At 39.1% G+C, this 25,573-nt stretch overlaps 2 protein-coding genes and 1 long non-coding RNA gene across 3 annotated transcripts; all 3 read right to left on the reverse strand.

The window, feature by feature from the left end:
* Positions 1-25,150, reverse strand: LOC116706110 (uncharacterized). Its single transcript, XM_032542754.1, has 11 exons — positions 24,889-25,150; positions 24,502-24,507; positions 6,004-6,330; positions 5,628-5,867; positions 5,485-5,529; positions 4,808-5,140; positions 3,951-4,205; positions 3,761-3,802; positions 3,600-3,686; positions 3,486-3,514; positions 1-504 (listed from the first exon to the last, which is right to left on the reverse strand). Exons 1-11 carry the CDS (start codon positions 24,944-24,946, stop codon positions 427-429), a joined length of 1,500 nt encoding a protein of 499 aa, XP_032398645.1. The 5' UTR covers positions 24,947-25,150; the 3' UTR covers positions 1-426.
* LOC116706120 (uncharacterized) lies at positions 10,568-16,753 on the reverse strand. The gene is made up of 9 exons (XM_032542765.1): positions 16,629-16,753; positions 16,069-16,377; positions 15,455-15,748; positions 15,271-15,345; positions 15,000-15,086; positions 14,879-14,907; positions 13,439-13,495; positions 13,161-13,229; positions 10,568-11,093 (listed from the first exon to the last, which is right to left on the reverse strand). The coding sequence occupies exons 1-9, from the start codon at positions 16,684-16,686 to the stop codon at positions 10,986-10,988; spliced, it is 1,086 nt and encodes a 361-aa protein (XP_032398656.1). The 5' UTR covers positions 16,687-16,753; the 3' UTR covers positions 10,568-10,985.
* On the reverse strand, positions 18,986-19,501 carry LOC116706149 (uncharacterized). The gene is made up of 2 exons (XR_004336152.1): positions 19,399-19,501; positions 18,986-19,073 (listed from the first exon to the last, which is right to left on the reverse strand). It is a non-coding gene; the product is annotated as an uncharacterized LOC116706149 (long non-coding RNA).
* Positions 25,151-25,573: the final 423 nt, after the last annotated feature.

The following is a 25,573-nucleotide window of genomic DNA, read 5'->3' on the forward strand; positions in this document are numbered from 1 at the left end:
TGAACATATTTACAGCAGTTATAAATAAAAATGAATTGTTGTTGTTATATGTTATTATATGTTGTAGAAATATCCTCAGGGAAGAATGAATAGCTGTGGATGTGGGTAGGGGCCCTCAGAGAATGCCTTCCTACCGGGCCCCTGCTAGGGAAAAACTATTTATTTTGGTACAGTACTGAACTGTATATGAAAGAATGACAAAAATGCGATGTGTTATTCTAATTTCTTGTCTATACAAAAAGATTGAATAACTCAGGCAAAGCTTAACCTTTAAAAGCAATGAGAAAAATCTTAACATCAAGACTAAAACATTAAACAGGTTAGACTTAAGCTTCAAGACGTCAGGTGTAAAGACTCAACACATAAGACAGCCTAATCCTAAAATTTCCTTTTTTTTCACTTCTTTTCACAAGCTGAAGTTGTTGGTCAGTGGAGACTGATAGAAACAGAGGGTTCTTCAACGTTTTCATAGGCCACTGTACCTTCATCTTCATCACCATGCTCCTGGGAAAAACAACACAACACAGCGGAGATTCTGAGATGAAATGGAACAAATAAACCTCCAGTAACACTATAATAAGTGTACATGAATTACCATGAATTCAAGCATGCCTTCATGTATGAAAATACAGGAATTAATTAATGTAGTACTTCATGAACTATCAGTAATGTCCAAGTATTAACAACACAAAGTATCTCATGCCAGACTTACTGCAGGAACAATACGCTAATTAATGCATCAATTAAGGTATTACAGTCATCAGGATTTCTGATGTATTATTGATATTCCTGTCTTCTTCATGGGTCAATCTTAAAGGGACGGTATTGCAGTGTTGTAATCATGATTAAGTTAGTCTATATTCTTGGCGTTCTAACCTCTGGTGGATTCATGAGGCCTATGGTTACCTGGTCCTCAGGTCTCTGCAGGGTAAATCCAGACAGCTAGCTAGACTATCTGTCCAATCTGAGGCCTATGGTTACCTGGTCCTCAGGTCTCTGCAGGGTAAATCCAGACAGCTAGCTAGACTATCTGTCCAATCTGAGGCCTATGGTTACCTGGTCCTCAGGTCTCTGCAGGGTAAATCCAGACAGCTAGCTAGACTATCGGTCCAATCGGAGTTTTCTGTTGCACGACTATATTGCAGCGGCTCTGTACATGACGATTCTGATTGGTTTATCCCTTGTGTTGTCTTCACATCGACCATGCAACTTTTAGTCTTTCTCGGTCAAAATTCAAAAAAGGTTTTGGTCGTATTTTCAACATGTTTCTGCTTTTCCCAATGTGTTTGTCACTTTTTGACTTTTTGACACGTATTCAAATTTGTGTCCCTTTTTCTGATGTTTTTGTTGTTGCTTTTTTTTGTTGCATTTGTGTGGTGTTTTGACATTTTTATCACTTTTTCAATATTCTTTTATCAATTCTTTTTTTCAAAAGCTATACAATTGTATTGAACACTCAAATGCCATGAAAGGAGTGAACTGACCATTTATTTTACTTGAGAAGAATTTTGTATGGAACCATCCAAGTTGTTTTTTTGACAATTTGGTTGAAAGAAACCCAAATTTCTGATATAGAAACATTTTAATAATGGGTCAAATTTGACCCGAGGACAACAGGAGGGTTAAAGAGATGCCGTTAAACCAGAGAATGCTTTCCTCCCATAGCAGGTGCTATGTGGAGTAACCAGACCCTCCTCTGCACTCTGTGGAGGAGGGTCTGGAAAAGCAAGACTATGATTAAGTAAACGTAACTTCTTCATAACGTCAGCCTGTTTGTGGCCCTTCAAATAAAGTGCTGAACTGCTCCATCACTAACATTTATTAATAAGATATGATTAATGGTGGTATAAAATTAAATATATTAACAATTAAAGGAATGGGTGGCAAACTAATACTGAGTTCATTACATTGACACAAAATACAGTGTACTGCAGATCCATTTTAACAGTTGCCTTATTAACAACATCTGGCACTTGAACAGTAATGCCTGAGAACAATGCTCACCCAAGAAGGATATTCATGAATTACATTTTATTTATTAACTTCTAAGTGTCAGTACACCTGGAATTTCTTTGACAACTTCTTTGTTTTTATTTGAGGGGTCACAAAGATGATATATGCTGCATGTATCAAATATATTTATCATATTTTATTGATCTATGTTAAATATGGACCAGGTCAGCACTTCATTTGAAGGGCCACAAACATGATGAAGTAATGTTTTAGTTTATCATGATTACAACACTACTATTTTGGCTTCTTTAGTCACTTTAACTGCAGATTTACCCATGAACAAAACATGAACATCATTAATAAATCTAAATTCATGATGATTTAAATATCTTAATTAATGCATAATTAAAACACATTGTTCCCTCATCATTGGTCCCTTATGGGGAAATGACAATTTACACTCTGTTGTTATTACACACTACACTCAGGCCTGAATACACACACATGCTCAGGTCCTGTACATGCACTAATCTAACCCTTGTACAGTACTGATAGTTTATAAAGTACTACATGAATGAAATCCTGCTTTTTCATGTATGAATCACATTATTATTACTAAGTGTTACCAAATCTCCTTTGTTGCTGCAGCCATTTAGATTCAAAACAACAGTCAGTGTTTTGAATCATGATGATTAGGGTTGTAATCAAAAGTGGGGAATGTGATGGGAAAATTACATAGACAATGATTCTCTACATAGGCAAGGACTGCTTATCTGTGTGTTTATTCACTTCCTACGCATTCGTAAAAGTCATCTGTGTTTTAGGTTAAATCACCACAATGTCTCCTTCATGTGTCTCCCTAGTTCACCCTTGCCTCATAAACAATGTGACTGCTTCCTACGACACCTCCTCCTGTTTTAGGGCCCTCAGTCCCCAGGGACAGCAACCAGTGTGACTCTGTTTATCACCGGAATAAACAAATGGTAAAAGTTCAGGCTGCCCAAACTTTAGGTCAGAAATGGAACTAATCTATGGAAAAGATAAATCTCTTAACTTCTGAGGTAGAATGACAGCGCCGGCCATCTGCTGACGCAATAATCATTAGGACAGAGACAGCAGCTGGCTCCGTCAAGTCTGAAGAATGAGATGAAGTGTTTTGTTTAGGTTCAAAGTGTTTTCCCAAAACATGATAGGGTTTTTCTGTTGGGGCAGAGGAGGATATAAGGAGCTGTCCAGTGTTACACGGCACCAGAATGTGTGGTGTCACTCTGTTACTCTGTTTCATTGTGAACTGCCATTCTCGTCATTTTGTTTGATTGTTCTCTCGAGAAAATAATTAAACTCTTTCACCGAATATCCAAACTTTTAATCCAGTCTCTAGCCTGTCTTTATTTTTGTTTCAACAAGGTCTCTTCTTCATTTTACAAATTCCTCCCTCGCTGAACAGAAACTTCCACAACACTATGTATTCTTATTGTAAATAGTGAAATATCACAAACACAAGCGTTTGATTATTCAGTTTCAAAACTCACAGCATTGCCATCCATCTGGGTTTTGTTGCCTGAAAAGAAAAAAAAGATCAGACTTTAGTTTCCACGCTGTAAATCCACTTTTATCAAATCTTGTTTATAAAAATGAAATCTAACCTTTAGTTCTCATCCATACGTTGGCCGCCACAACAGTTGTTATGAGTGCTGCTAAACCCAAAGACACCATGATGAACCGCAAATAACCTGAACATAAGAATAAACGTATTAAATGGAGATATTCCCATTGGAAAAAAAGCATTTATTCTCATTTAGCTTACCTTGTGTGGTTGAAGTTCCATCCTTTTTGTTTCTCCCCCCCGCTGTGCTTCCGTTTGATTTTATTGAAATTATGTGAAATAGCAAAACATGATGATGGAATACCTCACATTTACCATCAGAAATAGACTAAATGAGAAATATTAATGTAATCTTAAAACTTTAAGTCCAATCAAATAAAACCAACTGTACCTGTTTTCTTACATGAGGACCGGGGGCCGACGTTACACAGCAGCATGTTTCCATTCCTCTTATCTGTCGCGTTACACCTCGGTAACTTCTGATTAACACGAGGAGTAAATGACACCTGGGCTGAACAGACCCTCTGTGTTATCTCCACGTCGTTCTCATCTCCCTCATACAGCCACTCCACTGTGTGGTCACAGTTATCGTATGACAACACAAAGCAGATTAAGATGACCGTATCGTTGTTCTTCTCCTCACTCACTGGTGATGATGGAGATATGATGACAGAAAGACAGAATAAGTCAAATTAACTTCATCACTGTTGTTAAGTGTCATACATATGGTATACAGCTCAACTTTGGTGCAGCTATAGTACAGCAAAGACAAACAAGATAAAGGTGAAATACAATGATGTGCTTAGAATTCTGTTGTGCTAGCCATTTGTTTGTGAAGCGTGATGTTCCCACCTTCCATGCTGTGCTGAGGAATTTTACGTACAAATCAAATGCTGATTAACCGAGTCAAATAATACAATTTTGTAACAAATCCTGCATTTAGTGATACCAGATATTTGTCAAAACTCTGGAAACACGCATCTGTACCTGTTAATCATTAATCATTCATCACTGGGTATAGCTATTTGTATGCCTGTATGTATATATGTATGAATGTGTTTGTTATGCGTGTCTCCTTTATGTTATTTCTGGGAGTCAGTTTGTCTGTATGTATTTGTCTGTGTGTTTGGTTTGTACCCCTCTTGTTATGTGTTGTGTATGTTTCATCTGTACCTTGAGTCTGTAAATAAAGTTGATATTTCAGTTTGTTGTTTTAACGAGAGTTTGAAAACTATTTATGTAACTCACAGTAAAGACCAGACAGAAGAACCTCAGCATCTGGACCTAGTTGATGTCCAGATGTGTAGAACTGTCTGCAGGTGTAACGACCAACATCATCACCTGTGACATTCTTTATAACCAGAGAACAGTTCTCTGTAACACTCAGTCTGTCTGATTTAGATTTGGGAATATTATCTTTAATCTGCCCAAACTCTATCAGTGTTCCTGTTGCTCCCCCGTTACGACCAGAAATCCATATAGTTTGGTCACAGTTGCCCTGAGTTATCACATTTTCACAAGGCAGAGTGACATCATCTCCAACTCTGACAGTGATGTAGAGGGGGGGTTGTCCAGTAATCGCTGTTTAAGGTGAGAAGAAAAATAACTGAGATAAGAAATTGGCCTTTATATCTATAGTTATAAAGTTATGTGAGAGGATGATTATTATTTATTACAACAGAGATCAGATAACATGCTTTAATCAAAATCCACTCAACACACCATGCTCAAAACAAACAGCAAATTTGTTTGTCTCACCTAAATCCATGTTAGTCACTTAAATACGATAATGTATAATATATAGTATATAGATACTATTTAACATTCAGTTATATTTGAAGGACTGAGAAAGAGCGAGAGAGAGAGAGAGAGAGAGAGAGAGAGAGAGAGAGAGAGAGAGAGAGAGTATGATGTTAAGTAACTACCTGTGTCATTCTCTGGTGTGTAATCTGTTCCCACTGTTGAGCTTCCTTTTGGTTTTGTTATGAAACAACAGAATACAACAAATGGTGTTAAAATACTTCATACTTACTATCTGAAGAGACTAAACAAATAAAACCAACTGTACCTGATTTCTCAAATGAGAATAGCAGTGTGTTTCCATTCCTCTTATCTGTCACGTTACACTTCAGTAAGTTCTGATTGAGACCAGGAGTAAATAACACCTGGGCTGAACAGGTCCCCGGTGTTATCTCCACGTTGTTCTCATCTCCCTCATACAGCCACTCTACTGTGAGGTCACAACCAGAATATGTTAACACAGAGCAGGTCAAGGTGGACGAATCATCAGTGTTCTTCAGTTCTTCCACTGGTGAAGATGGAGATAATGGGAGAGAAAGACAACAAGAGTTAAATTAACTTCATCACTTAATCATAATTATTGTAATGTTTCAGTTTATTGTTCTAACAAGACAGTTAGTAAACATTATGATGTAAATACTCACTGGTAACAACAGACAGATGAACCACAGCATCTGGACCTAGTTGTTGTCCTGATGTGTAGAACTGTCTGCAGATGTAACGTCCAGCATCATCACCTGTGACGTTCTTTATAACCAGAGAACAGTTCTCTGTAACACTCAGTCTGTCTGGTTTAGTTTTGGTAATATTATCTCTAATCTGTCCAAATGCTATCAGCTCTACTGCTGCTTCCCTGTTATAACTAGAAAGCCATGTAGTTTGGTCACAGTTGTCCTGAGTTATCACATTTTCACAAGGCAGAGGGACATCATCTCCAGCTCTGACAGTGATGTAGAGATGGGTTTGTCCAGGAATCACTGTTGAAGATGAAAAGAAAAATAACTGAGATAAGAATTTGGCCTTTATGTTTATAGTTAGGTTATGTGAGAGGATGATTATTATTAATTACAACAGAAATCAGATAACATGCTTTAATCAAAATCCACTCAACACAGCATGTTCAAAACAAACAGAAAAATGTGTCCGTCTCACTTAAATCAATGTAAGTTATTGAAAAACTATCAGTAACATTTCTCTTAGTCATGTATGTGTTGTGGGTCCTTACCTGTAACCTGAAGCAGCAGAATCACAAATAAAGTTATTTGAATCCGTCTGAATTCAGCCATCGTGCCTCTCCGTCTCTCTCTCTTGCTCTCTCGCCCTCGACTGTCAACGTTTCTCACTTCTTTAGGAGAGATACAGCGTTTACTTCCTGTTCTGAGTAAAGTCACTTCCCTATAGTGACTGCATCTTCTTTTTAACCTTCTTTCAGCTGCTGAATTCACATATCAACTTTTGATCTTTTTAATTTCTTTACGATATCTTAAACAGCCAAAAATCCAGATGTGGTTCAGCGTTGAGATGAAGGACATGAGCCACTGATGAGTTTTCAGACGAGTTCTCAGCCCCACAGATGATGCGGAGAGAATCTGTCGCTCTGTCTTTTGACCAAACCCCTTTTCATTCAAAGTTCAGAAGCTTCAGGTCAAAATGTAAACGACTCACACAGAATAAATGTTTAAAGAATAAATTAAAATGCTAAAATTAGTCAATCTGCTCCCACACCACAAATGTTCCCCTGGTGCAATATGTCCAAACAGGGGAGAATGGTGAAATCTTAGTGGTTTGTTGGTTCCTCATGCACCTTACTGTTGTTTCCTGAGAACTGAAGAAGTGTTTTGTACAGTACTCCTCCCTAAACATAAAGCCTTAATTCAACAAAGATTAATTCAACAATTTGAATGAGTATGAAAGGGTCTGTTCCTTTTTTATTTAGGGGGCTACCGGAGAAGTTTTGAAATATTTAGACTTGACCCGGGGCGGCCTCTAGCTCGCCCAGTAGGAGCATTCGCCCCATTAGTCCTTTGCAGCGGCCCGGGTTCGAGTCCGACCTGAGGCGCTGTGCTGCGTGCCATCGCCCATCTATCGGCCCCTTTCATGTCTATCCACTGCCACTACAAGAAAGGTCTTTAAATAAATAGATTTAACCCTCCCTTTGCCAGCAATAACATTTCTATGACCCTCCAAAATCATTGTGAAAAAGGCATGACCCCCCCAACGCCTTCTGTTCTGGTTTACACTTGGCAAAGATGTACACACACATGACGTATACATACATGATGTATATACACATACATGATGTATACACACATGATGTATACACACATACATGATGTATACACACATGATGTACACATACATGACGTATACATACATGACTAACCTCTGTCTTCTTATCTCACACATCACACTCCACTGTTATGGGGGCCATTTCAGTAGATTTACTCACTATTGTTGTTGTGGGAACACAATAAGCATGGAAACTAAGTACACACTTCCTGTATTACTTCAAATACTAAGTTGCTCCTCTAGTAAACTAGTATTCACATGAAATAAAACAAGAAAACATTGAGACCATTCAACAGACATGCTAAATAAACATATATCTTTATTTTTTAAAGCAGATTTTAAATTGCATTGTAACAATTGGCCCTTATAAAATCCAGTCGCAGCACGGTCGTCTTGGAGCACAACAGACAGACTGTGGCGGGATGCCCCGACACTCAAATTCAACTAAAATGTAACAGTGAATAATCATTGCTATAAATTGCTGTAATCCAATAACACGGAAAAAATGAATCCACAGCAATCAGTAGATCCACAAAAAGGGTCACGGTGTATCCAGCAAGGCCTACGCGCATCCCATTCAAACAGGTGAGCAAGGTCCAAATCCACAAAACGCACAATCAATTAATCCGCTGACAGCAAATGTATATCCATGGCATTTAGGTAACCTTTGTTGAAACGTTGGCACGGCAACACGTCCAGACTAGTGCAACAGAAACTTTCGTTTTTTGCGTCCTTTTGCTCCCATCGTCAGCCAGGTAATACTTTTTTTACTAATGAAATCAAATGTATTACCTACCACCATTTAGTTTTTTGTGACAATTTACTTTCCCCTCTAAGAAGTATGACGATCAGACACCTTCTTGTAGCACGCTTGGTCAACACCACAAATGTTCCCCTGGTGCAATATGTCCATTCAGGGGAAAATGGTGAAATGTTAGTGGGTTGTTGGTTCCTCATGCAGCTTAGTGTTATTTTCTGAGAAATGAAGGAGAAGTGCTTTGGTAACAATGTGGGTAACAGGTCTCATTTATAAAACTGTGTGTAGGATCTTTACTAAAAGCATAAGTACGCCCAAAAGCCAATAATGGTAAGAAAAAAAACTCAGATTTAGAAAACCGTGAGCTGTAAGCAATGTCCCCTTTATAAATCAGAGATTACCCACAAGTGTGTGTACGTGAATCATCCTCTTATCCCGCCCTGTACACGCCCATTTTTACTAAAAATAGTCAATGCAAAGCACCTTATGAATGCTGATCAGTATGTTAATGACTCTGGCAGTTGTTCTTTCGTGATGGCTGGAACAGAAAAAACAAAATACTCCTCAGATATTCAGCAATTGCTGCAAATTGAATTTTATATAGATATATATTGGCCTGTTCTCGCACAGTGTAGAAAAACCTGATCTATAGCACCTATATTAATAATACCTTCAAAAACAAAAGGCATTATGGCACTCTGGGACAGCTTTGATATACCAGACCTATATGATGAGATTTAACAGAACTATGTATAATATCCAAACAAGCGTTATAATAAAGTTGAAGATTATAGGCCTTATATTTATTTTTAAAAAATCACTTCGCTGTCTGCCATTTCCCTCTGGAAACAGTAAACAGTTGGAGGTGTTTATGGTACAATTTTTACTCAGTACAGGCGCAAATAACACTGCTGCATTTAATATTCATGATAATGTGGATGATATGAAGAGAAAAAAAATGTATGTGAGACATGAAACTTATATATTAACATATTATGAGAAAACATTATTCCTACATTTACTTTCTGCAGTCTGAGATCAGTTCACCATCTCACCATCTGTGTCACCAATTCCCATTTTCTCCAAAATGTGCGTATGCCTGGGTCAGCGTTTGCGTGGAGGACCAAAGGGGGTTAGCCTCTACTCTCTAAGCGTAGCTCCTATGGCGCCATTTTAATGCTACGTCACTTTGACAGTGAATAACTTTACATCTGAAGCGCTTAAAGACTATTTGTCCGTTGTTAATTTATAAAGAAACACAACAATGTATAAAAGGCTCCGTTACCTTGTATCTCACTCCGCACGCAAACAGTTTGGACTTACATTAGCTGTTTAGATTTAATTACTAACATAAACTAGCATGGTAGTTAGCAGTAATTAGCCTGTGTCTATATTATCTCCTAACATATACCTACCTCTCGGTCTATGCTGATTGGGAATGATTGAGATTTCTCTTGCACAGCTACCAGAAGACTTACAGCTTTCAGACACGTTGCCCATGTCACATCTACGTCTTCAAGCTCAGTTGGAGTCTGCTCAGTAACGCTCAGCCATCACCGGAAAATAATAGACTTCACTGGTCTCCGTCCAGAGCAAAGGAATTAATTTATTTTCTTGTTCTGCGCCGTTTTGTGCGTACGCCACGTTTATTAATGTTTTACTCTGATGATAATCATCTCTTTTACAGTACTCATGACAAAATAAGGTATGGCCCATTTCTATTGGTCGCAGCAACAGGAATGTTTTAACTGTCACTATATTTTAAGGTGGGAGTAGGCTTATTTAAATTCAGGTCACAGTTCAAGACCTGACCAATGTTTTTCAAGAAATTCAACGGCAACCTTTCATTGACTTTAAATCATTGATTCCCTCTTTTAATTGTGTTTACCTGGATGGAATTGGGGCATCTGAGTAATGATAGAGATGTATTTAGTTGTTAGGCTCAATGTTTATTTGTCAAAGTGAGCTGGAGTAAGCATTACACTCTGTTTAGCTACGTACTTTCACAGAATTAAAAAAAAAAAAAAAAAAAAAAAAGCACTATAATTGCATGACGATCAGACACCTTCCTGCAGCATGCTTGGTCAACATCACCAAATAAAAATATATAAATAAAATATTCTCTACAGGTGTCCCAAAACATTGATTAAGAGTGAGTTCAGGCGTTCATTTGTTAAGGTTTGTAATGTTGCTGTCCATGGTGCTGAAATGGATAATAAATTCCCTTGGAGTCACTTCACCAATTTAACTGTTTCAAAGTTGTGTAATATATTCAAATACAAAGCAAGATTAAAAAAAAAAAAAACAGAATCATTTTCAGCAGTTTGTACTATCACCCAGTTTATCTCTAATCGTGGTGACTGTCATGAGCTTCCAGCTTGAAGGATTGTTACTGAAAAGAAATATGTTTATGAACATGAACTTTGGAGATTGCTGTTCGTTGATGATTTCCCTGGTTGGTGAAGGTGTTAGGGATCTGTTCATTATGAATTAAGGCTGACAGGTAAAGATTCCAATATTTGCTCCAAAACAGCAGTGAGTAGCCAAAGCTTTAAAATGTCTCCCGGGTGCTGTGCTGTCTTATTTGTGTGCTTTGTCGACGGTGGCGTAGAGGTCGCTGGGATCAGCAGAGGAGGAAACTTTCACAGAGCTGTAGGTCACTGAATCACCTTCATCGTCATTTCGTACCTAAGTAGTAAGAGGAAAACAGCACCTAAATTATTGTACAGTAAATTCAACAACACATGGACACAATTACCAGTTACCTGGCTGTGAAAGTGCAGATTTTGCGACCACGTAACAGCTTTTATCTGCTCATTAGATTATGAAAAGCCTTGTGAGTGAAGTTGACATGTTGGTCTGATGGTGGCGACAGAGGACAAGTGAAGGAATCACCAGGACTAAATCTATGAGTATGATGATGAACTTGTTAGTAATCGGTTGCTGATTTACAAATATTTACAAATCCAGCCGGTGCAGAAGCTTTTGGAGCGGTGTTTTTGTTTCTTTGTTCACCAGCTAGTCTCTAACTGAGTCAGTCTGCTGATGACCAGGGACTGTACATCGCCTTTAAAGCCTTTTGTGGTGTTTCATATTTCTGTTACACAGCCAATGTTCCCGGGTCTGGTGGACCCACCACATTATTCGGCTTATAAATCAATACAGCCATAACAATTTATGCAAAATTAATTAATAGATGTTTACTCTCGCTCAATTACCAATGATATAAACATCATTTATGGTTTATATTTGCCATTCACCACTGTGAGGTCACATTTATGATGTGAGAAAACAAGGAAATTCTATTATAAAAAAGGTTTTAAAAAAAATAGAAACAAGTTTCTTGATCGTTATTGGTGCTTATTTCTTAGAACAGATGCTTGAATTGTAACAGTTTTGTAACTTGGTGCGTTAATAATAGCAGGTGCAGAAAGACAACACAGTTTCATAGCACCTACATTTAAATCCATCCATTGTACCATGTGCAGTCATTGAAAGTTAATTTTCAGTGTTCTTCATAGACAGTGAGCCAAGGCCAATGAGTTTGAGTTAGAATGATAAATAGAATAATTTTTCTTTCAGCAAACATTGAAAACAGGTCCCACACACCCGAACGCCACACAAGGGTTAAAGCCTTTTGCTTTGGAAAATGAGGCTGTGCGAGCACTGAGTGTGAAACAGAACAGTAAAGTTTTTGGCCGGACGCCAAAACCATGAGCTGAAACTCACTATGATGCTCTGAAAGCCAAAGGGAGCAGCAGATTCCTCTTATGAGGTCCATAATCCCAACCCCTTTCATTGCCACATTGTCATATATTGTTACCATAGGAATATAGACTGTAGGCACTTTAAAAAGACAAATAAGCCCAATAAATAATCTTTAAAAAAAAAGCAAACCATCTGCTACTTCAGAACCATGGACAGTGGCATTGATAGATCAAAATATAGTCTCGCTTTGCCAGACCTTCCTCCACAGCGCTGCGGAGGAGGGTCTGACTACTCCATACAGCATGAAAACGTGGTTTATTGGCATTTCTTAATACCAATCAATGTCTTGGCCGGTGCTAAGCGCTGGACGGAGCAACATGGTAGCCTCAGGAAGGAACTTGTTTTGGTGGATCATGTTCAGAAGTAGTTTTAGTTGTACAACAGAAAACTCAGATTGGACAGATAGTCTAGCTAGTTGTCTGGATTTACCCTGCAGAGATCTGAGGACCAGGTACCCATAGTCCTCAGAAATCAGCTGGGGGTTAGAACACCAACACAAAGAAAGAGGAAGGACACGGACATCCGGACGAAATTCCGGAGACACCTGAACAATCCCGGAAATTAAAAGCGTTGTTATAGACTAATCAAAATACCACAGTTAGGCTGCTGATATTTCATACCCACGGATTGTTATTTGCTCAAACTTTAGTCAGATAAAGGATCAATGCGTCAGGCAGACATATTCTGCTCATGCACTCTCTGCTCTCAGGCAGGTGAAAGCAACACTAAAGAACTAGTCCCGCTTCGGTCCCCCTACAGGTTGGAAGCTGAAGTGTCCATTACAATACGCAAGTTTTTGACAGACTGGGTAGTGGATCTGTAGTTTGAATGAGACATTACAAAAACAGTAATGGACAATTCAGCTTCCAACCTGTAGGGGGGCGATGGGGCAACATTTCTTTAGTGTTGCTTTAACAAGTGGCATGCATTTTTGTAATTTTTTCCAAAATTGGAAATCGCCTCCTTAGTATATCCAATGCAGCTGACCTGGGATCTCCTGCTGGTCTTCTTGGTGTAGCTGATGGAGGCGTAGGAAACACCATCTTCAGGATCAGCCTGCACAGAGGAGAGGAGAAGACAAGACAGTGTGAGTTTCTCTTTTCATGTCACTCCCCCTCATTACTTCTTGATTCACTTTTTTTAAAATCTATTCTGGTATAATGACGCAACAACCTCTTCCTTCCTCTTTCTTCTCTTACAGTGTTTAGAGAACACACAGCAGTGAGTATAACTTTGTTCTGGGTGTGTTGTGTGTGTGATCTCACCGTGTCCTCACTGGTTTCTAGACCGGGCTGAGTCCCCGCCGAGTTTAAGCTCTGTCCCTGGACAAACACAGTCTGGTTACAGTTCACATTTCTGTAAATCGAAAACTTCAATGTTGTGCTTTTATCGAGTGAAGTATGTTGTATATTTCTCAGTGCACAACAGCCGGTTGCAGTAACTTCCTGGAGTCGTGTCATCACTGCCCCAGGCTCACGTGCTGGGCAGATGGATAGACTGTTGTTCATCAAGAAGTAGTTGGATTAAACAACATGTTAAAGATACCACATATTAATAAGTGAGCTTTTGTTAACATTGGACTGAACCAGACTAGCTGTTTCTCATTTATGCTGAGCTAAGCTAAGCTAATTAGCTCCTGTATCCTGATTGCAGGTTGTGATTTGTTGTTTTTAACCCTCTGAGGACAAAAGACGCACCGGCGAGTCCAAGCAATGTTTGACAACATTGTGTTACTATATATTAAGCTACTTTATTGAACCCAAGACTTTTGTAAACTCATTTCAAGCACCAAAGCAATTGAGTGTAGGTATGGTTTCTCAAGAGAGTTGATAAATTTCAAAAAGCTAACATCAATTTTCAGCTTTAGGGCCAAATTATCCCTTTAAACGTTGCTCTGGAACACGTTTGTGTCACAACGAGGTAGCGAGGCTCGGACCCAGATGCAGTAGGAAATTATTAACAAAACATACAACAAAAAGTGTCCAGGCGACTGGCAGAGCAAAAACATGCAACAGGTGGTCCAAAATAAAATGAAGGTCAGGAAGACGAGGTGGCACAACCACAAAGCACAGAAAAGCAGAATGGCATTCAGCACACACAGCAACAGAATGTAATAATCCGACAAAAGACAAAGACATGACAGAGACTAAATACATCAGGTAACGAGGACTGACAAGGGACAGGTCACACAACAGGTGGAACACATCAGGGCAGAACAACAGAACAATCAGGAAAGGCGGGAAACAAAGACAGGAAGACAAGTGCCCAAGGATGTAACCAAACAGTGAATTTAAAAAAAAAACATGAAGATCATGAAACAAACAGAAAACATGAAACCAATTAGAACAAAGAAACTTGACGCAAGGACAAAAACATAACAATTTGGGCCTCAGTTTACAGAAAGCTGAGTTTGTTCTGAACATTTTGATATAAAACACATTGGGATCAGTACTACACAAAAATAAAAAAGGTGAATTTAAAAAGAAATGTCAAACTGCCCTTAGGGAGGGTTACTATTAGGAAGAAAGTAAAATTCACCAAAATGAACTATTCCCTAAAAAGATCCTTCCACTTCCACTCAAAAACTTAACTTTATGCACATCTCGATCAGAGCGTCCTCTGTTAACTACAGAGCCACAGTAATTCGAGCTGAGCAACTAGAAAGAATGTATGTTCATTATTTCATTATTGAGTTTGAAACTCACCGCGTTGTCATCCATCTGTCGTTTCTCCCCTGAAAAAACACACGAGTTAGGTTTAGCTTCCACATTGAACACCCAGCTTTAAAACCTTGTTATTAAGAGTTGAATCTGTGAACGTTGTCACCTTTAGTCATCTTCCATCTGATGACAGCCACCGTGATGATTACGAGTGCCACTGAACCTATGACCTTAATGAGGTACAGCCACCAAACTGGAAGAACAACAATGACATTTTGGCTTAGTTTTAAAAAAAATTAGCTTAAAGAGGACAAATAACTTAGAGAATAAAGACGAGAATGTCTCCACCAAAAGCCAGGAGTGGGTCAACATTTATACTTTTACATTTCAAAGTGGAGAGAAGGACTGAATAATCCACTAACCGCTGGAGTCGGTACCTTTTGATGGTGAAGTAACGCTGACAGGAGGCGACGTTGAGGTTTTCATCGTGGTTGATGTTGTTACATCCTCCCCTGGACAAAAGGAATAACACAACAAACAAACCGTTTGTCAAGAAAATACCTCATGATTTACCATCTGCACCAATTCAAATTGATTTTAAACAGCTCATCATATTCTCACCTGGTTTCTCACCTGAGGACTGAAGGATGAAGGGAAACGGCTGCACTTCTCCTGTGTAACCATCTTTCACTTCACACTTGAACAACTCTAGATACTTTGACTTCGGCTTGAGATTAGAAATAGGAAACATCACAGTAACTGAGCACTCATAGTGTGAATTCTGCATATCCATGTATGTTATATCTCCATCTGCATCTTCCCCCTCATACAGCAACTTCACTGTGTGTCTACACCAATCACGTGTCGACACAGAGCAGGACAGCTCCACCCTCTCACCAGCTCCAGATTCCTTCACTGGTAAAAAACAAAAAACAAAGACCAAATTACTTCATCAATTATTATAATGTTTCAGTGTATTGTTCTAATAAGCAGTGTCTGAAATGGGCCAGTACCAGCACTTCAGTTTTTGTCTCGATGAGTACACTTTCTTCCATTTGTATATTATTTGTTTGTACGAAATTAGGCTATATCTAATGATTTATTGGGGGAAAATACAACTGAAATGATTATTTGTTTCATAACAACATTTCAGACACTGAGGATTTGACTGTGAGATTGGAAGACGAATCAGGGAAGACAGTTTGATCTGAAAATATAATGATGGACATACTCACTGTTAATAACAGATAGATCCATCTGAGTGTCTGCAGTTCCCTGTTGACAGTGGTAAAGACCAACATCCTCCTCTGTGACCTTCTTTATAACCAGAGAACATTTCTCTGTAACACTCAGTCTGTCTCGTTTAGCTTTGTCTCTTTCAACAATCTGCCCTCCAGTAACCAGATCTACTTCTCTGCCTCTTGAACCAGTAAAGACCCAGTTAGTCCTGTCACAGTTAACCTGACCGTCTACCACATTACCACAAGTCAAAGTGACATCATCACCATCTCTGACAATGAAGGAGAGGTGACGTCCAGTAACCGCTGTGAAAGAGATGAGAGAAACATGAAAAGTAAACTGAAATATGAATATGCTCTCCTGCTGACAGATAGTGTGAGGAAGGTTTTAGAAACATCGGAAGTTACCAAATGTGTTTCATTCTGGTAATAAATGTCATAAAACTCAGCTAGTTTAAAATAAACTGCAGACTTTGTATAATAACTTACCATTTCTGATTTCTATAGTTACATGTAGTAATGTTTCTGGTATTTATGTATATTATATGCATTCTTACCTGTAAACTGAAGCAGTATCCCAAATAAAGCCATTTGAATCCATTTGAATTCAGCCATCGTGCGTCTCTGTCTCTTTCTGTCCCTTTCTCAGCTGTCAACTGTCAGAGACACTGAGCTGTTAAAAATAAAGAATCTACTTCCTGTGATGAGTGATGTGTTACTTCCTCCAAGTCTCTTTTGCAAGTTGCTTAATTTTTGTAGGAGGAGCATATCAGCATCTCTCTTTCAGCTTTTGATTTCCTTGAATTTCTGAACATTTAGGAGAGACCCAAGAACAGAACATAATCTATTTGACAAAAAGGCTTCACAATTACGGTATGTCTGTGCAAAAAAAGTCTATGTAGAAACTTGTTTTTGGTACCAAAAACACATTTATTACCAGACTGCATTGTATTATCAGCAACAGTAAAGAGAAGACAGTTACTGACTCCATTAAAACTCCCTACACTATAAAATAACTAAATAAATCAACCCTATATGAAAAGTTACTTAAAGATTAGTTCTTCTGTACAAACATACAACTATGGCAAACTAAATAAGAAATAAAATACGATAAGAAACATGTAAGTAACATTCTGACAGATGCTTTTCACATCTGCAGTTTTCAAACAGCCACATAAAAACCCAAAATGATCTCGAGATGGTGTTCAGAGCAGCGGACTCCTTCTTCTGGTGAGTTGATGTTGACGTTGTTGATCAGTGGAGTCTGATAGAAACAGAAGGTTCTCCAACGTTTTCATAGGTCACTGTACCTTCATTACGATGCTCCTGTGGAAAACACCACAACACCCTTGAGATTCTGAGATGAAATGGAACTAATAAATCTCAATTCAGTCAGCACTACACCACAACGCGTTCTCATGAACAGTTTGTTTGATATTGTACGAAAACGTACGCACAACAATTTGTGTGATATCCAACAAAAGAACAGCGACCGCTGGCCGGTCACATGACTACTGGTCTTTTCAGAGGACGAAAGGAAGGTCTGGTTAGTCCACACAGCATTACACGATGGGAGAAGAACGCTCTCTGGTTTATCGGCATTTCTCTAAACCAATCACAGACGTCTTGGACGACGGTAAGCGCCGGACGAAGCAACGGTGCCGCTGCTAAATAGTCTCAGGAAGGAACTTGTTCTGGTGGAACATGTGTACATTCAAAAGTAGTTTAAGTCGTCCAACAGAAATATCCAATTGGACAGATAGTCTAGCTAGCTGTCTGGATTTACCCTGCAGAGATCTGAGGACCAGGTAACCATAGTCCTCAGAAATCAGCCGCAGGTCAGAACGCCAACACAAAGAAAGAGGATGGAGACGGACATCCGGTGGAATTTCCGATGGCTGCAGAACAATCCCCAAAGTAGAACGTCACACAGATAGACAGTTTAGTTCCCATTTTGGCTACATTGAATGCATAACGTTTGTGGACAGTTCACAGATTGGAATATCCGCGGGGTGTATTTAATACCTGGCTACACCTGCAGCACACACGGCGTAGGACTGTGTGACTACCAGGAGACACGCCGAGCTTTCCCTCCGGGATTGTTTCTTTCGTTTTTTGGAGCCGGCACAACACTCGGAACCAACAATCTACTGTCAGCTGTTAGTTAAAGGACGCAGGTGACAGGAAACGCAAAATAAAAACAGACTCTCAAAACAAAAACGCTCATTGACAGTCATTAAGTCGTTTCCTGTACATCTGTAGTTTAATTTAAAAGAAATATGGACACATTATGATCCATTTCTGTGTAAAAAGGCTGCACACTGTTTGCTTTAACAATAGAAATAGAAGACTGTCCTATTTTAACGCTTGTAGAGCGGATCTCCACGGAGCAAACACACCACTCTTGCCCGGTGTAGACAGTGTCATTGATTATAGTGGAAGTGGAGATTGGAACATCCGCTCCGCATACATTACATGTGCAATGGAGACAGCCCGTTAGGCACCAAAACGAAAAGTTAAGATTAGAGAAAGAGGACTGTAGTTTGGATTAAAACACCGGTCCCCTTAAATTGTTCTCTCAGACAAGAACAACCATTTCCTGGGTGAAAGTCTTGAGCTTTCCTTCAACTCCACTCCCCCACTTGAAAGCCTTGTGTTTAAGGACCCAGCCATCCACCCTGATCTCCCCCGTCTCCTCCCCACGCGGACCGAAGCAGTCTAATGTGCACGAATGTTTCATAAGAACAGCCTGAACAAAAGCGTTTGATTATTCAGTTTAAAAACTCACAGCGTTGCCATCCATCTTGGTTTTGTTCCCTTAAAAAGACAAAAAATACAGCTGACTTTAGTTTCCACAGCGTGATCAACGTTTTAAATTGTTCTTTTCTAAAAAATTATTCTTTGAATGTTCTCACCTTTAGTTCTTATCCATATGTTGACCGCCACTACAGTTATTACGAGTGCTGCTAAACCCACAGACACCGTGACGAGCCTCCACCAGCCTGAAGGTTAGAATGAAAACATGAAATATGTTTTTAGCTGCAGCCAAATTCAAAAATCCTGTAGTCAAAGAGAATAAACTTGCTTTTCCCGACGTAATACCTCCCTTAGCAACCATATGTTGGTCTGACATTCATACTTTACCTGGTGCTGTTTAAGCATCACTGATAACAGTTACTGTTTTGATCGTCTTACTTTTATTTGTACTTGTTCATCAAGTTGTTGTCAATGCTGTGTGCTCACCCAGACAAATGAAATGGCATTTATACTTTTAGTTTTAAAAGTGGAGAGAAATACTGAATAATCCACCACCTTTGGAGTCAGTACCTTGTGGTGATGGTGAAGTAACGCTGACAGCAGGCGTTGTTGAGGTGATTCTGGATTTTCTGCCGCTTTCAGGTTGTCCCATCGTGGTTGATGTTGTTCCCATCCTCCCTGGACAAAAGAAATAACACAAACTCAACAATCTACGGTGAGAAATATCCCATGGTTTCAGTTCAAGCTGATTTTAAACAGCTCATTATATTCTCACCTGGTTTCTCACCTGAGGACTGAAGGATGAAGGGAAACGGCTGCACTTCTCCAGTGTAACCATCTTTCACTTCACACTTGAACAACTCTAGATACTTTGACTTCAGCTTGAGATTAGAAATAAGAAACGTCACATTAACTGAGCACTCATAGTGTGAATTCTGCATATCCATGTATGTTATATCTCCATCTGCATCTTCCCCCTCATACAGCATCTTCACTGTGTGTCTACACCAATCACGTGTCGACACAGAGCAGGACAGCTCCACCCTCTCACCAGCTCCAGATTCCTTCACTGGTAAAAAACAAAAAACAAAGACCAAATTACTTCATCAAGTATTATAATGTGTCAGTGTATTGTTCTAATAAGCAGTGTCTGAAATGGGCCAGTACCAGCACTTCTGTTTTTGTCTCGATGAGTTCACTTTCTTCCATTTGTATATTATTTGTTTGTACGAAATTAGGCTATATCTAATGATTTATTGGGGGAAAATACAACTGAAATGATTATTTGTTTCATAACAACATTTCAGACACTGAGGATTTGACTGTGAGATTGGAAGACGAATCAGGAAGACAGTTTGATCTGAAAATATAATGATGGACATACTCACTGTTAATAACAGATAGATCCATCTGAGTGTCTGCAGTTCCCTGTTGACAGTGGTAAAGACCAACATCCTCCTCTGTGACCTTCTTTATAACCAGAGAACATTTCTCTGTAACATTCAGTCTGTCTCGTTTAGCTTTGTCTCTTTCAACAATCTGCCCTCCAGTAACCAGATCTACTTCTCTGCCTCTTGAACCAGTAATGACCCAGTTAGTCCTGTCACAGTTAACCTGACCGTCTACCACATTACCACAAGTCAAAGTGACATCATCACCTTCTCTGACAATGAAGGAGAGGTGACGTCCAGTAACCGCTGTGAAAGAGATGAGAGAAACATGAAAAGTAAACTGAAATATGAATATGCTCTCCTGCTGACAGATAGTGTGAGGAAGGTTTTAGAAACATCGGAAGTTACCAAATGTGTTTCATTCTGTTAATAAATGTCATAAAACTCAGCTAGTTTAAAATAAACTGCAGACTTTGTATAATAACTTACCATTTCTGATTTCTATAGTTACATGTAGTAATGTTTCTGGTATTTATGTATATTATATGCATTCTTACCTGTAAACTGAAGCAGTATCCCAAATAAAGCCATTTGAATCCATTTGAATTCAGCCATCGTGCGTCTCTGTCTCTTTCTGTCCCTTTCTCAGCTGTCAACTGTCAGAGACACTGAGCTGTTAAAATAAAGAATCTACTTCCTGTGATGAGTGATGTGTTACTTCCTCCAAGTCTCTTTTGCAAGTTGCTTAATTTTTGTAGGAGGAGCATATCAGCATCTCTCTTTCAGCTTTTGATTTCCTTGAATTTCTGAACATTTAGGAGAGACCCAAGAACAGAACATAATCATATTTGACAAAAAGGCTTCACAATTACGGTATGTCTGTGCAAAAAAAGTCTATGTAGAAACTTGTTTTTGGTACCAAAAACACATTATTACCAGACTGCATTGTATTATCAGCAACAGTAAAGAGAAGACAGTTACTGACTCCATTAAAACTCCCTACACTATAAAATAACTAAATAAATCAACCCTATATGAAAAGTTACTTAAAGATTAGTTCTTCTGTACAAACATACAACTATGGCAAACTAAATAAGAAATAAAATACGATAAGAAACATGTAAAGTAACATTCTGACAGATGCTTTTCACATCTGCAGTTTTCAAACAGCCACATAAAAACCCAAAATGATCTCGAGATGGTGTTTCAGAGCAGCGGACTCCTTCTTCTGGTGAGTTGATGTTGACGTTGTTGATCAGTGGAGTCTGATAGAAACAGAAGGTTCTCCAACGTTTTCATAGGTCACTGTACCTTCATTACGATGCTCCTGTGGAAAACACCACAACACCCTTGAGATTCTGAGATGAAATGGAACTAATAAATCTCAATTCAGTCAGCACTACACCACAACGCGTTCTCATGAACAGGTTCGTTTGATATTGTACGAAAACGTACGCACAACAAATTTGTGTGAATCCAACAAAAGAACAGCGACCGCTGGCCGGTCACATGACTACTGGTCTTTTCAGAGGACGAAAGGAAGGTCTGGTTAGTCCACACAGCATTACACGATGGGAGAAGAACGCGCTCTGGTTTATCGCATTTCTCTAAACCATCACAGACGTCTTGGACGACGGTAAGCGCCGGACGAAGCAACGGTGCCGCTGCTAAATAGTCTCAGGAAGGAACTGTTTCTGGTGGAACATGTGTACATTCAAAAGTAGTTTAAGTCGTCCAACAGAATATCCAATTGGACAGATGTCTAGCTAGCTGTCTGGATTTACCCTGCAGAGATCTGAGGACCAGGTAACCATAGTCCTCAGAAATCAGCCGCAGGTCAGAACGCCAACACAAAGAAGAGGATGGAGACGGACATCCGGTGGAATTTCCGCTGGCTGCAGAACATCCCCAAAGTAGAACGTCACACAGATAGACAGTTTAGTTCCCATTTTGGCTACATTGAATGCATAACGTTTGTGGACAGTTCACAGATTGGAATATCCGCGGGGTGTATTTAATACCTGGCTACACCTGCAGCACACACGGCGTAGGACTGTGTGACTACCAGGAGACACGCCGAGCTTTCCCTCCGGATGTTTCTTTTCGTTTTTTGGAGCCGGCACAACACTCGGAACCAACAATCTACTGTCAGCTGTTAGTTAAAGGACGCAGGTGACAGGAAACGCAAAATAAAAACAGACTCTCAAAACAAAAACGCTCATTGACAGTCATTAAGTCGTTTCCTGTACATCTGTAGTTTAATTTAAAAGAAATATGGACACATTATGATCCATTTCTGTGTAAAAAGGCCGCACACACTTTGTGTTAACAATAGAAATAGAAGACTGTCCTATTTTAACGCTTGTAGAGCGGATCTCCACGGAGCAAACACACCACTCTTGCCCGGTGTAGACAGTGTCATTGATTATAGTGGAAGTGGAGAATGGAACATCCGCTCCGCATACGTTACGTGTGCAATGGAGACAGCCCGTTAGGCACCAAAACGACAAGTTAAGATTAGAGAAAGAGGACTGTAGTTTGGATTAAAACACCGGTCCCCTTAAATTGTTCTCTCAGACAAGAACAACCATTTCCTGGATGAAAGTCTTGAGCTTTCTTTAACTCCACTCCTCCACTTGAAAGCCTTGTGTTTAAGGACCCAGCCATCCACCCTGATCTCCTCCCTCTCCTCCCCACGCGGACCGAAGCAGTCTAATATGGACGAATGTTTCATAAGAACAGCCTGAACAAAAGCATTTGATTATTCAGTTTAAAAACTCACAGCATTGCCATCCATCTGGGTTTTGTTCCCTTAAAAAGACAAAACAAACAGCCGACTTTAGTTTCCACAGCGTAATCAACGTTTTAAATTGTTCTTTTCTAAAAAATAATTCTTTGAATGTTCTCACCTTTAGTTCTTATCCATATGTTGACCGCCACTACAGTTATTACGAGTGCTGCTAAACCCACAGACACCGTGACGAGCCTCCACCAGCCTGAAGGTTAGAATGAAAACATGAAATATGTTTTTAGCTGCAGCCAAATTCAAAAATCCTGTAGTCAAAGACAATAAACTTGCTTCTCCCGACGTAATTACCTCCCTTAGCAACCATATGTTGGTCTGACATTCATACTTTACCTGGTGCTGTTTAAGCATCACTGATAACAGTTACTGTTTTGATCGTCTTACTTTTATTTGTACTTGTTCATCAAGTTGTTGTCAATGCTGTGTGCTCACCCAGACAAATGAAATGGCATTTATACTTTTAGTTTTAAAAGTGGAGAGAAATACTGAATAATCCACCACCTTTGGAGTCAGTACCTTGTGGTGATGGTGAAGTAACGCTGACAGCAGGCATTGTTGAGGTGATTCTGGATTTTCTGCCGCTTTCAGTTGTTCCCATCGTGGTTAATGTTGTTGAATCCTCCCCTGGACAAAAGAAATAACACAACTCAACAAACTACGGTGAGTAAATATCCCATGGTTTCAGTTCAAGCTGATTTTAAACAGCTCATTATATTCTCACCTGGTTTCTCACCTGAGGACTGAAGGATGAAGGGAAACGGCTGCACTTCTCCAGTGTAACCATCTTTTACTTCACACTTTAACAACTCTAAATACTTTGACTTTGGCTTGAGATTAGAAATAAGAAACATCACAGTAACTGAGCACTCATAGTGTGAAGTCTGTCCATCTGCATCTTCCCCCTCATACAGCATCTTCACTGTGTGTATACACCCCTCACGTGTCGACACAAAGCAGGACAGCTCCACCCGCTCACCTTCTCCATGTTCCTTAACTGGTAAAAAACAAAAAACAAAGACCAAATTACTTTATCAATTATTATAATGTTTCAGTTTATTGTTCTGATAAGCAGTGTCTGAAATGTCCCCATGAGTACACTTTCTTCCATTTGTATATTATTTGTTTGTACGAAATTAGACTATATCTAATGATTTATTGGGGGAAAATACAACTGAAATGATTATTTGTTTCATAACAACATTTCAGACACTGTGAGGATTTGACTGTGAGATTGGAAGACGAATCAGGGAAGACAGTTTGATCTGAAAATATAATGATGGACATACTTACTGTTAATAACAGATAAATCAATGTGAGTCTCTTCAACTCCCTGTCCTGGTGAGAGCTGTTGACAGTGGTAAAGACCAACATCCTGAACTGTGACCTTCTTTATAACCAGAGAACATTTCTCTGTAACATTCAGTCTGTCTCGTTTAGCTTTGTCTCTTTCAACAATCTGCCCTCCAGTAACCAGATCTACTTCTCTGCCTCTTGAACCAGTAATGACCCAGTTAGTCCTGTCACAGTTAACCTGACCGTCTACCACATTACCACAAGTCAAAGTGACATCATCACCATCTCTGACAATGAAGGAGAGGTGACGTCCAGTAACCGCTGTGAAGAGATGAGAGAAACATGAAAAGTAAACTGAAATATGATATGCTCTCCTGCTGACAGATAGTGTGAGGAAGGTTTTAGAAACATCGGAAGTTACCAAATGTGTTTCATTCTGTTAATAAATGTCATAAAACTCAGCTAGTTTAAAATAAACTGCAGACTTTGTATAATAACTTACCATTTCTGATTTCTATAGTTACATGTAGTAATGTTTCTGGTATTTATGTATATTATATGCATTCTTACCTGTAAACTGAAGCAGTATCCCAAATAAAGCCATTTGAATCCATTTGAATTCAGCCATCGTGCGTCTCTGTCTCTTTCTGTCCCTTTCTCAGCTGTCAACTGTCAGAGACACTGAGCTGCAGCATGTTAAAAATAAAGAATCTACTTCCTGTGATGAGTGATGTGTTACTTCCTCCAAGTCTCTTTTGCAAGTTGCAGAATGCTTGTAGGAGGAGCATATCAGCATCTCTCTTTCAGCTTTTGATTTCCTTATATGTCTGAACATTCGTTGTGCATTTAGATATTAAATAGGAGTCGCCCAAGAACCGACGCATTTTAGTTTCTATCCGACAGAACATAATCTATTTTACAAAAAGGCTTCAAAATTACAGTACGTCTGATCCAGAAAGTCTATGTAGAAACTTGTTTTCGGTACCAAAAACATATTTATTATCAGACTGCATTGTATAATCAACAACAGTAAAGAGAAGACAGTTACTGACTCCATTATAACTCACTACACTACAAAATCTAGAAAAACATATTCTCCTTTCAGCAAACATGTTTCAATCAACCCTAAATGAAAAGTTACGTCTGAACAAACATACAACTATGGCAAACTAGCTAAGATATGAAATCTGTCTAATAACATTCTGACAGATGCTTTTACATAAAACCCCAAATGATCTCGAGATGGTGTTTCAGA

This window comes from Etheostoma spectabile, chromosome 18 (genome assembly GCF_008692095.1).
Source record: "Etheostoma spectabile isolate EspeVRDwgs_2016 chromosome 18, UIUC_Espe_1.0, whole genome shotgun sequence".
Lineage (NCBI taxonomy): Eukaryota > Metazoa > Chordata > Actinopteri > Perciformes > Percidae > Etheostoma > Etheostoma spectabile.